Source organism: Lygodium microphyllum, unplaced genomic scaffold (assembly GCF_053477565.2).
Source record: "Lygodium microphyllum isolate KBCC unplaced genomic scaffold, Lygodium_microphyllum_v1.1.10 scaffold_38, whole genome shotgun sequence".
NCBI lineage: Eukaryota > Viridiplantae > Streptophyta > Polypodiopsida > Schizaeales > Lygodiaceae > Lygodium > Lygodium microphyllum.
This window is the reverse complement of record NW_028229521.1, coordinates 1099405-1112084: the sequence shown is the minus strand read 5'-3', so window position 1 is coordinate 1112084 and position 12680 is coordinate 1099405. Positions and strand designations below refer to the sequence as shown.

Genomic DNA, 12680 nt, shown 5'->3' with positions numbered 1-12680 from the left:
CAGTTGCTACAGCAGTCTACATAATGAACAGGACTCCCACTGCAGCAATACATGGAATGACTCCAGAGGAGAGGTATACTGGTAGGAAACCAGATATTTCTCATTTGAAAATTTTTGGTTGCATTGCCTATGTACATGTGCCAGATGAGTTGAGATCCAAGTTGGATCCAAAAGCTGAGAAGTGCATCTTTATTGGTTATTCTCTGCAGCAAAAAGGGTATAGATGCTATAACCCTTCTACTCGTAAGTTTACAGTGAGCAAAGATGTTGTTTTTGATGAGATGAGTAGCTGGTATAAACCACTAAATGTGATTGATGATGTAGATGCACAAAACGGTAATGCTGCACAGAATTCACAGCAGCAGTCACAAAATATTAGTGGACCTGGAGCGTCCTCTAGCAGTGGTTCACATTCTTCGCCATGGACAGGCAGATTGAGATCAGGAGAATCTTCTCAAAGCAATGCAGATAGTGGTATGCAGGTATCATGAAAAGGAAAAGAGAAGGTTGATCAGCCCATGTTTGATGTGAATGCAGGTCACTCTTATGTGGATGGTGAATCCAGTGGCTCAGAACAGAGCATTGATGATGAGTTGGGTATTCCTTCTATTGTTACACCTGGAGTAAGGAAGACCAGGGATGTTTTGAGAGCACCTGGGAGTGAACCTACTTTGCGCAGGTCTACGAGAGCTAGGTATCCTGTGGATAGGCTGAAATATGATGGATTTACAGCCATTCACTATGCATATATGGTCAAAGTGATACAGGAACCAGAACCCACTTCTTTTGAGCAAGCCATGGGAAAATAAAAATGAGAGAAAGCCATGGATGAAGAAATGGATGCCTTGGAAGCAAATGCTACATGGGAATTGGTACCTTTGCCTAAAGGTAAGAATGCAATTGGCTGTAAGTGGGTTTATAAGGTGAAGCACAATGCAGATAGTTCTGTGAACAGATACAAGGCAAGATTAGTAGTCAAGGGATATGCACAAACATATGGCATTGACTATGAAGAAACATTCAGTCCGGTTGCAAGGATGGCAACCGTAAGAGCAGTCATTGCTATGGCTGCATCAAAGGGATGGTCTTTACATCAGATGGATGTAAAGAATGCCTTCTTGCATGGTGATTTGCAAGAAGAGGTCTATATGGAGCAGCCACCAGGTTATGTGCATGCTGTTCATCCTGAGTTTGTTTGCAGGTTGAAGAAAGCTTTGTATGGCTTGAAGCAAGCACCTAGAGCATGGTCTGACAAGATAGGACAGTATCTTGTCACTATTGGCTTTCAGATTTCCAAGGTAGATTTCTCACTTTATGTGAGAAAAATAGAGAAAGGTATTATGCTACTTGTCATTTATGTTGATGATTTGATTATGACAGGTGACAGTGATGAAGATATCCTTCATGTGAAAATGCTATTGAAGCAGAAGTTTGAGATGAAGGATTTGGGAGAGCTGCGTTATTTCTTGGGCATTGAGGTGATTAGATCACCAAGTGGGATACAGCTCTTGCAGAGGCAGTATGGATTGGACATGCTGTCCAAATATGGGATGACAGGCTGTAAGCCTATTTCAGTTCCTTTGGAGCAGAATGTGAAGTTGAGCACAGATGCAGGTGAGCTTCTGGAAGACCCTACTATGTACAGACGCATAGTAGGAAGCTTGATTTATATGACTATTACCAGGCCAGATTTGAGCTATGCTGTTGGATTGGTAAGTGAGTTTATGCAGGCTCCAAGGAAACCGCATTTGGATGCAGCTAGACGCATACTCAGGTATGTGAAGTCCACATTGCAGTATGGACTATTTTATGAGACTGGGGTATAGATACAGTTGCATGGATACACTGATGCTGATTGGGCTGGTAGTATTTTTGATAGATGATCTACCAGTGGGTATGTGTTCTCTTTTGGGAGTGCTGCAGTCACTTGGAGCAGCAAGAAACAGCCTACAGTTGCCTTGTCAAGCACAGAGGCTGAGTACAGGGGTGCAGTAATGGCTGCATGTGAGGTAGCTTGGTTGCATAAGCTACTTTATGATATGCATCAGTCTACAGATGGGCCAGTTGTCATTTATTGTGACAACATGAGCAGTATACACTTGGCAAATAACCTAGTCTATCATGCTAGAACAAAGCACATTGAGGTGCATTATCACTATGTGCGAGAGAGGGTTTTACTATGTCTTATTGATCTAGTTTATGTCAGCACAGAGGATCAGGTAGCTGACATATTCACGAAGGCATTGGGCGCAGAGAAGCTGCGCAAGTTCAGAGACCTACTTGGTGTGCAGGAATTGGGATTGAGCTCAAGGGGGAGTGTTAAGATATCGAGCTCCACTCGTGATATGCCAGGGTGACCATTGTGCATTCATGTCACCGACGTGTCAGTTGCAGATGCGGTTGGTACACCGCCCATGAATAATAGCTACATGATAGCTATCCTTATCTACTCTAGTTCGTGGCTCAGTTAGTATGCCACCTTAGTTAGTTGAGTTTGGTTTGAGACCCATATATAGGGTTCTTCTATTTCTTTGTAAGAGAGTTCTTTTGGCTTACACAAACTAAGAAGAGGAAAACTGTTTTCAGCCTCCACCCTTGTGTGTATTCCCCCATTGTGCAAGCAAGAAAGCTACAAGTGAGACTCCTTCCTTCTCTCCCACAATCTTGACAATCAAGACACCTGGTACTTCTGGTGTTCCTACCCACTTAATCTGTTCTAAACAAGGCAAGTTGTACCCTCTTGGACTTGAGGTGATACACCCCAGCATGGAGCTTTATTCTGCCCATGGCTCAAATGACGAGGAGACCTTATTGTGGCATTACCGCTTGGGACATCCTCATGTCCAAGCGATGCGTACTATGCAGACTCATAGGATGGCTATAGGATTTACACCTAACTTGAGCCGCATTTCCTTATGCGAAGCGTGTATCTTTGGCAAGATGACACGCACCAAATTCCCTAGGTCCAAGAGCAAAACCAAAGATCTCTTAGAGCTGATGCATTCTTGGTAGTATTCGCTATCTAGTCTCATGTACTCGTCCTGATTTAGCTTTTGCTTCAGGCATGCTTTCACGGTATATGCATTCTCCACGAAATGAACACCTATTGCTAGCTAACCGATTACTTGAATACATAAATACTACACGAAATTTAGGCATTACATTTCGTAAAGAAAATACAACAGGTGGTCTTCGAGTTATTGGCTATACAGATGCAGATTGGGCCATAGATCGAAAATCAAAGCATTCTATTGGTGGTTTTGCCTTCACTCTTTCAGGAGGTGCCATATCATGGAGGAGTAAGCGTCAAGAAACTATCTGTCTCTCAACCACTGAATCAGAGTATAAGGCAGCATCTGAAGCTACAAAAGAAGCTTTATGGATCAACAACCTTCTAACTGAACTCGGTTTTCATGTTCATCTTCCTATTGTTTTATACTCAAATTCTATGTCTGCTATAGAGTAATCTCAAAAGGCAAGACAATCAGACAAACTTAAACACATTGATATAGCTAACCATTTTGTGAGAGAACAGGTTGAAGCTCGAAAGATAGTGCTACTCTACAAGCCTTCCAAAGACAATGCTGCTGATGTGTTTACAAAAAGCTTGAGCTGTGCACCACACTTCAAGTGTGCAGAGACAATTGGAATGGAGTTTCCAAATTGTTAACATATTTGTTTATGGGGGGGTATTGGTGTATTAAACAAATACGTACTTTTATGTACTTACATAATAACCAATGATTTTTTTTTCATCGCCTTGTATAACTGAATCAACGCAATGAAAAAAACATAACTGTTCATTCCTGCTGTTCGTGCTCCTGCGTACCATCTCTCTCTCTCTCTCTCTATATACACAGTTCTGTATGTAGTTGTCTACATGAATCAGCTCTAGCCTCTGATTCAACACATACAACTCGGAAAAGAACCTCTACTGTTCCAATTCATACCTTCTGAATCAGCTCTAATTCAACACATACACTTCTCAATTCCCTGTGTGGATAGCATGGAAATTGACTATATTACATCATGAGAATATATATCTTCCTGCTACTAGGGCTAATTAAGAATGCCAGTGGGTATATATGTAGGGGAAGGCAGCAACGGTTGTAATGTGGACGTTCAATGTGTATGTATCATTCATAGCTGTTATGCATATGGAGGTGGGGGCACGAGAGGCTGCTGGAAGGGGAAACGGAGGACGACATAAGCCTTGTATCCTGGCGGGGCTTCTGGAGCGCCATTACTGGTATACTTTGGACTGTGGTGGCCGGTGATGTTGCGGATGAGGTTGGAGGGGTTGAAGAGCCTGTCGTCTGTATTCCTCACAGGACGCTCCAGGCCTCTGGAGTTGTAAGGGTGGACGTGCGCGTAGATGTCGTCGCTCAGCGCGTCGTCGAAGTAGAGCTGCGTCGTGTCGTCATAAACCACGACTCGACGGATCTTCTGGCCATCACCACCACCCTCTGCCTCCTTACCCGCTGATCCTGCTGCAGCTGCCGGAACACTCATAATCTGGAACAGGCGCACCCGCACATGGATATGCACCGCCCGGTACGCATACCATCCTGGTCAAAAGATTCCGGTCAAAGTCAAAGGTCAACGGAGTCAACAGAAGCCAACTAGTCAAAGGAAACTAGATCTCAAGAGTTCCTTGAAGCAAGTTGGAAGTCTCGTGAGGTGTCCAGTTGTCAACAAAAACTGATGCAGTAGTTTTTGGTCTTGCTCTTTAGAGAAGGAAATGCCAATCAAGTTTTGAAAATCCAGAAACATACATTTCTAAATGAAGTGTGCTATGCAAAGGTTTTTTGGCATTACATGTGGCCCGCGCAAAGATCAATTTAACTCATTTGTTTGGTATATTGCAATATAATTTGTTATAAAATTATATCACCTTAAGAAATCTAAGGCTACTTAGATTTAAGGTATGCAAGTCTTGAGTTTAAGATCTATTTTAGAAATTGTGAAAGGAACATCCATACCAAATAGATTATGGGACTAATTACAAGCAAGGTTTCATAAGTTTTTTATGTATAGAAAATATTCCACACAAGCAACTTAGATATTCAAGTGCACACACATGGAGATTTTCAAGGGGTGTCCATGTGGATGAAAAGTATTTAAGAGATTCTTGATTGAAGATTGGGATGTGGATTTACGTAAGCATTTTGACTCATTTTATAACAATGTGGACTAAAGTATGTCATAGAGATCATTGATTATAAGATCGAGATGCTGATTTATGCAATTGTCTTGACTCATTTTATAATGTTTCAGACAACACTTTAGGTTCCTTTATCATGATAATGTGTTAAGGACTACTTGGTTCAATTATTGGTGGTCTCTAATCCAATACAAACTCTAAATATAGGAAGTATCTTGTACTAGTATCTCGCACCTTGACTCAACCTCTAAATTTATGTACGAATAAATTTGTGTCATTCACGAAAAAAGATAAACTTGTTGCATCTCATGTAGAAGCACTCTAAGCATTCTGTCCATCCAAGTGTCAAATACTATTATAACTCCATTTTTCTTGCCACTATATATGAGTACATCTAGACTCCAAGGTTCTCAACATCAGAATACCCTTGTACAATAACGATATTTCAAATATTCTTTTCTATGTAACTAAACAATATGAATATATATATATATATATATAATAACACACCTGTAATGAGATTACAATGGTCAAACTTGTCATTGTATTAATAGGTGATGAAATTACACAATAATTCGGTATATAACATTAGAGCACCTCTTTGTTTTATAGTTATATCAACCTAAATATAAATGAGAGACACTATTCCTTTACAAGGTAAAACTCATCATTGTATTGAGAAGTAATGAAATTGTATACTATTTGGGTGTATATTAGTACAAAGCACATGTGTGTCTTATGATTGTGTTAAAGTTTCTGATAATGTAAGTACGAATGAAATACATAGAATTATTAGTGTACTTTGAAATCCAAAAGTTGATTGTAATTTACTCTTTCTCAAACTTTAAAAATAATTGGATAAATATAAAATTAGTAGGACCATATTCATCACAAGATGAACTTGTTTGAATATGTTAGAATTTATATTTGGCACAAGATTAATATAAAAGCGGGACCATATTCATCACAACACGAACTTCTTTGAATATGTTGGAATTTATCTTTGCACTAGGCAACGAGATCCTTAGGCAAGTTAGCTCATTAACTCACAGCCTGAATTATAAGCAGATAAATAAAGACCGACCGACTGAATGTGCGCCATGCATGGAATTGGGCAAATGCTAATTGGGTATTTTAAGGTCATGTCGTGTGGAAGGTGATGTTCACTTCGACGCTTATATCAGCACTTCTTTGAGCAGGAACATACCTGGGTAGATGGTGTGGAAAGTGACGCGGCCGTGTGTGTCAGTCATTTGGTATCCGCGGAGCCAGCTGACGCCATGAGTGGAGTCGAGAGCGCTGCCGCTATAGACGCCATTGACGCTGCACTGCCAAATGTCCACCTGGGCGTTCACAAGGGGCTGGAGAGGGGGAATTATATTACGGGTTGGACAGGAATTAGGAGGGATCATCTTGCCATCATCATGACTCAAGCCATCCTCGTGAGGAGGGATAATCATGCCATCATCGTTATAAGGACGGATAATCATGATGCCATCGTCATATTCCTCATCATCACTACTCGAAAAATCAGCATTAGTACTCACAGGATGATTGCTGCTGATGGGCTTGCATAGCTGGGAAGGAATCATGGGATCGTCATCGCTGGCGCTAAAATTAAGAATGTTCTTCTTGGTGGGAGGCGCCATGATCAGCTGCATGGTGAGCTCCAACGGCAGCCCGTATTCGGTCAGCCCCTCCGTCAAGTCCGACCTCTCCAGCCCCTCTGCCTCCAACCAGTAAGGTCCTTGCACCTGCCTCACGACCGGTTGGTCTGCTGGCCGGCATGCAACACCACATCTAGGTGTGATCATCAAGCTGGAACTTGCAGCTACCCACAGTAGTATGCAGACATGCCTAGATGTTTCAAGCTGCAAGAAAGCCATCTCTCTCTCTCTCTCTCTCTCTCTCTCTCTCTCTCTCTCTCTCTGTGTGTGTGTGGTGACGATAGATTTCAAGCTGTTATCTTTGTCCGATGGCCCTTACACGAGGCGTCTCACATCACAAGTCCCTCGAAGTAAGCCTGATGGCCCGTCAAGTCCTTGGTGTTTCACATCAAAAGTCCGTCGCCTGTCAAGGCTCACGTTAAATATCGGCCACATCACCAGGCAGGCCGATATTTAACGTGAGCCGCCTGTCAAGTTCTTGCGCTTCACGTCGGTGTACAAGGCAGGTTTCAGATAAGTCCTGACGACTTGCCTGCACGTTCTGATGTGAATTCTGATGTGGCCCAACATGAGATATGCTATTTAAGTTTGTCCGCCTGAGGGAGAATCCATTCGGCACATCCGAGACGCCCAACTCCACATCAAAGATGCTTTTTGCGCTAGCCTGAGACTTAGCCTAAAATTTTTCGAGTAGTTAGCCTAAAAAATTTTCATTTAGAAAAATCTAATTATGAAGATATGCAACTACTTCATGTACATACACACACTTATCCAAGCACATATTAGGTAATCATTTTGGGTAACATACACATCCTTTTACGAATATGGCTTAGATAGACAACCATTTCTATCAATTTACTACAATAAACCTTATATAGACACCATATTATATATTATTTGAACACAATATTACAAAACATAAATACACAATGCATAAATGAGCTTTTTAGCTTGTATCTTCATCTTTCTAGAAGAATCCCTCTAGCCCCATAGGTTCCGCTATGACTACCATGTTACAACTTCAATAATCCAGACCACCCTTTTATGAAAAGGGTGAATCATCATTTTGACCACCATATAGGGTGGAAAGAGAACCTTCATGATCATCATAACAATCATGATGACAATAAATAGCCTCTAAGACAATACAAATGAGGCAATGTTATCAACCTTTTAAAGGACCCCTTCTCCAATACCTTGCCAAATCAAGACACATGTAGAGAGAAAGAGAGAATAAGCAATAACCTTGTAAAAAAGGTATCGCATGCCTCCCAACATCTTGCGGTATGTAACTTAACTCCGTACCATTGGCTGCCCCGACTATATACCATCAACTACTCCTTCCACCTACCACTCGTCACCTATGCCCCTAATCTACCATCACAATCCAGCTGCCCAAGGCTCTCACGAGGCTAGCTTGCTCACTAGCATGGTTTCTTTGAGAGAGAGAGAGAGAGAGAGAGAGAGAGAGAGAGAGAGAGAGAGTGTGTGTGTGTGTGTGTGTGTGTGTGTTTTTTGTTTTCTTGTGCCCCCAACCTACAGTCATGATTTGTTTTTCGCGCCTCCCACCTCACTCACATGCTAACTAGCATGGAGATACACACACACACACACACACACACACACACACACACACACACATACATATATATATATATATATATATATATATATATCTGTGTGTGTGTGTTTTTTTGAGTAACATTTTCCTTCAACAAAAACTTGAATCATATAGATAATTAAAAGGTTAATAGATTACCTTAAATAAGTAATTCAATACATTAGAAATAAACTAAAGAATATATCTACATCATTATAAGAAAAATACCACACAAAATTAGACAAATTATACTATTAAGTAGTGATCAATTTGAGTACAATAAAATATGTTCTTAAATTTTCAAAATAAAAATACATAAGGTTTTGAATATATAATTAAGAAACTAAATCAAACACATCAAATGATAAATTAGAAATAGATAAAAAGGATAAAGCTAAAAAACGAATCTAAAAAGTATTTGGAAATTGTAATCTCACACAGCTCCTATAGGATAAGTTGCCATTGAAACAACTCTAAGTATACCAAATTATTGTAACCCCTTGAAGGTAGTCCCTAGGAGTAGCTCTTTTCAAGCCTATGTGGGTGAAGAATCCAGGTGTTACATGTATCCATACAAAAGAAGAAGATAAGAACATTTCCATCTAATGCGTATTACAGATGTCAATGCATGACCCGATTGTTATCCTAGTCACACCTACAAAGACACTAGAATAAACAACCCTAATCCCAACTAGTTGACTAATATTGTAATTATATTTTGATGAATTCAAGTAAATTTCTAGGTAACTAATTTATTTTGTAGTAGTTGATCATAAAATGAAAATAATGATTATATGCATGCTTGCAAATTATGCTAAGAATTATGGTATAAAAGAACATTTGAGATCCCCCTACTATAGTATCTTTCTAGTAAACCCAAAAAAAATAGTAGTCTAGTGTATGCAAGCAGTCAATGTCTCTTAACTATTAACTTCCTTTGGGATAATTGTAAGTCAAAACATTTGCGACACTACCAATACCTCGAGTGCCATTATGTTTGTAATATCCAACTATAACTCCCCATGAGAATCCAAAGTAGATCCTCATATACCAAGACATCTAGGAAGCCTTAACAAATTTTCTCATAAAAGTAAAGAAAATCACAAATCTAGTTAATCAATTAAAGAGAAATACAACATTCATACCCAACCTCTTATTATTAGATGCATGTCTAGGTACATACTAGCCGTGTGTGTATGCTTGTGTGTGTGTGTGTGTTTGGGTGGGGGGGGGGGGATGTGTGTGTGTGTATGTGTAATGCTTTTATGTGTCAAGGTAACAAATTACTACTATGAAGTAGTTATATGTGTAAGTATCTACCTAATTGTGCTTATATGGGATATACATCATTATATCAAGAGTATGCTTGCACATATATTCAAAGATTCTTTCTATCATGACATAATGGATCGAATTCAAATATGTGGGTCATGGGTCCTACTAATAATGCTTAACAACTACACAATGATTAACATATCTACACACGACACTCAACAATGCAATGATTAACATTATTTGTGGGACTAATTAGCATGGATTGGATTGGAAAAACATACAACATGGATTTGGGTTAACCAATAGATATATATAAAGGGGTCCATAAGATGATTTACTATACAAGGATTTTGTGTATCCTAAACAAAAACTATACATGTGCTTCAATTCCACTTTTGAATCATTCATTATGTAGGCATTAGCTGAAGAGGCTTGTATCACCATATGGTATATCATTCTTCATAGATAGAAGCTTTATTATTTAAGTCTATTTTCAACAAATCCATGCAAAGATGGATCGCAACATCATGCCAAAGGTGGACCCACTAAATTGTGCAAAGCTTATCCCAATTAAATCACTAGAGAAGATTCTAATAAAATTGCCAATCATAGCTTTTAGCCATAGCCCAAATGTAAAATAGATAGGATTCTATTGAAAGCATCTATCATAGCTTTTAGCCAGTGCAATGCTCAATAAATTTAATGCCTCAAGATGTCCATGAAGCACCAAATAAATCCAAGTATAAACCTGAGGCCAATAAGTTATTGGACTGATTATCATATTTTGAACCACCAAATCACCATGCAAGTTTTAATATGATGCTTGCAAGATGATTGCAATTTTTAATGCCATACTCATGCAAAAACTTGAGAATCAACAAATACATTATGTTGTATTCCTCAATCCGAACCCTCCAGAACCAATTGAACCAAACTCCAGAAACCCCAAAGATAAACGATGGGGCTTATAGAAGCCGAGATCACGGGAAATTGTGACCTACGGCCTAGAGGCAACCTCTAGTTAGCTAGTCAAGAGTCCAACCCCACTTAGAGCCAAAACCAACTCATAGACCCCAATTCCACCCTGATAGAGCATAGAGGAGCAGTAAAGACCCTAGACAATTCTTAGGAGCAACCAAAGAATTTTCTTAGAGCCACATTAGGCTGGGAATGAGAAGGAGAATAGCATGAGCTGTATTTTCCATTCTACATTTGCACCCCACATTGATTTTATCACTTGAAGTGCATTGAAAAGCCAAAAGCTTGATTTCATAGAGTGACAGAAAAGAGCACCACACACACTAAGTGAACTTAAATTGAGGATTGTCTGTAAATAACAAGGAACTCACTCAGACTTAGGAAACTGAACGAACCTACTAGTAGAAGAAGACCTTGGAACTTGGACGGGTGATTGAGAACCCCCAGTGATAGGTCTAAGATGAAGATGTGACACAAGAGCTAGACGAATCGGAGCCCTGACATCCTTGTAGGTGTGAATCTACCCGATTTAATCAGCCTCATTGACACCCTGGTGGAACAAGAGACCACAGATATGGTAGAGACTAGCACGAACTATAGACGTAATGATGAGCTCAATTTGAGGGATTTTCTAGATGAAATCCAATAGATGGTGAGAAAGTACAAATTGTGAACCCAGATGGACCACCACGGTAGGCCATCCAAGGATATCATAGCAGACCTCAAAGAGGAGAGGAAACTAGCGTGGGAAGCTTTGTAAGGCATACTGTCATACAATCACGAACAACAAGCTAGAAGCTTGCAACAGAAATAAAAATGCACGAGATTAAGCGAGAATGCTATCCCTAGCAAGTAGAAATAGGACCGGACCTGATGCAGAAAGGAAAAGAGCGCTGGAAGGCGATCTCACATTGAGTGAGCTTCTTATGAAGTGACTACTAGACAATGTGTCGGGTGAGTAGAGCACTACTGCAATGGCAACCTCATTGCTTGCATGATTAGGGGTTAACCAGGGCTCTGAGAGCCAATCGAGAATCCCTGTTGTGGCTAAGTAGCTAGACAAGTACTAGCCAAACGATGATACATATAGCTTCGTAGATCAATTCGAGCAAGTCTGTGAGACAAATGGCCTCACAGATCTTACTTTGCACTCACAAGCTTTCGCTCTATGCTTAGGAGTTAAGGGTAGGACCTGGTACATGGCTGTGGATGCTGTGAGCGGATTGACTTCAACAACCTCAAGAGTCTCTTCATTAAGAGATTCTCTGAGCTTGAGTACTCCGATAACCTTCTGGTGTGGCTAATGAATGTCAAGCAGAAACACAAGGACATCAAAGACTACATCACCCACATGTGGAGTCTTTTCAAGAGGATCCCAACTGGTGAGCGACCTACTGAAAGAGGAGTCTCCACAGTCTTTATCAATGGAATATGAAGTGAGGAACCCTATAAGACCTTGGTAGGCAATTCAAGCTTGCAACGAGATGTGCTAGCTAGGGTCTTTGACGAGGCAATCAGAGTGGACGATTAGCTTAAATAGAGAAGCTCCAAGAGCTTGACTTGCGAGGAGATAAATGCTAGAAACTCTGAGAGAGTTTCAATGTCAAGTGAAAGATCAAGCCCAAGCACTCAGGATAAACGAAAGGGCACGGATGCAAATCAGGAGCTAGCGGAGATGAAGAGGGAGCTAGTCAAATTACAAGAAATGATAAGAGGACCAATACATCCTCACGTCCAATGTATGTATTGTGGCAGAAATCACCTACTAGCCGAGTGTCAGAACGTGAGGTCCCGATTGTGTGCCGATTGCGGTAGGTTCAATCTGGATGTCATTCATTGCTGACTACTGAGGAGACTCTCGTACTCGCAACCATACGAACAACCTTACCTAGCGAATAGGCCGCATAACTTCTATAAAAGGGGAGTCCCATTGGCTCTTCTGGCACCTAATGATGCCCAACTAGCCATTCTTAGGATGGAGATAAACCCCATAGGC

General features: G+C 40.4%; 1 protein-coding gene across 2 annotated transcripts; it reads right to left on the bottom strand.

Annotated features, from left to right (window-relative positions):
* Positions 1 to 3666: 3666 nt before the first annotated feature.
* On the bottom strand, positions 3667 to 7153 carry LOC148009133 (uncharacterized). 2 transcript variants are annotated; one of them, XM_087673790.1, is made up of 3 exons: positions 6712 to 7150; positions 6372 to 6525; positions 3667 to 4568 (listed from the first exon to the last, which is right to left on the bottom strand). In XM_087673790.1, the coding sequence occupies exons 1-3, from the start codon at positions 7048 to 7050 to the stop codon at positions 4150 to 4152; spliced, it is 912 nt and encodes a 303-aa protein (XP_087529916.1). In that variant the 5' UTR covers positions 7051 to 7150; the 3' UTR covers positions 3667 to 4149. The 2 variants fall into 2 exon arrangements, with proteins under 2 accessions (XP_087529916.1, XP_087529915.1); XM_087673789.1 differs by having other exon boundaries at positions 6372 to 7153.
* Between the last annotated feature and the right edge of the window lie 5527 nt (positions 7154 to 12680).

Bases quoted from the DNA above. Each gene is read 5' to 3' on its own strand.
- LOC148009133 (XM_087673789.1), bottom strand. From the start codon at position 7,050: ATGGCTTTCTTGCAGCTTGAAACATCTAGGCATGTCTGCATACTACTG. The intron at 4,569-6,371 runs GTATGTTCCTGC...TCTTTTGACCAG, and splicing joins TTTCCACACCATCTACCCAG to GATGGTATGCGTACCGGGCG.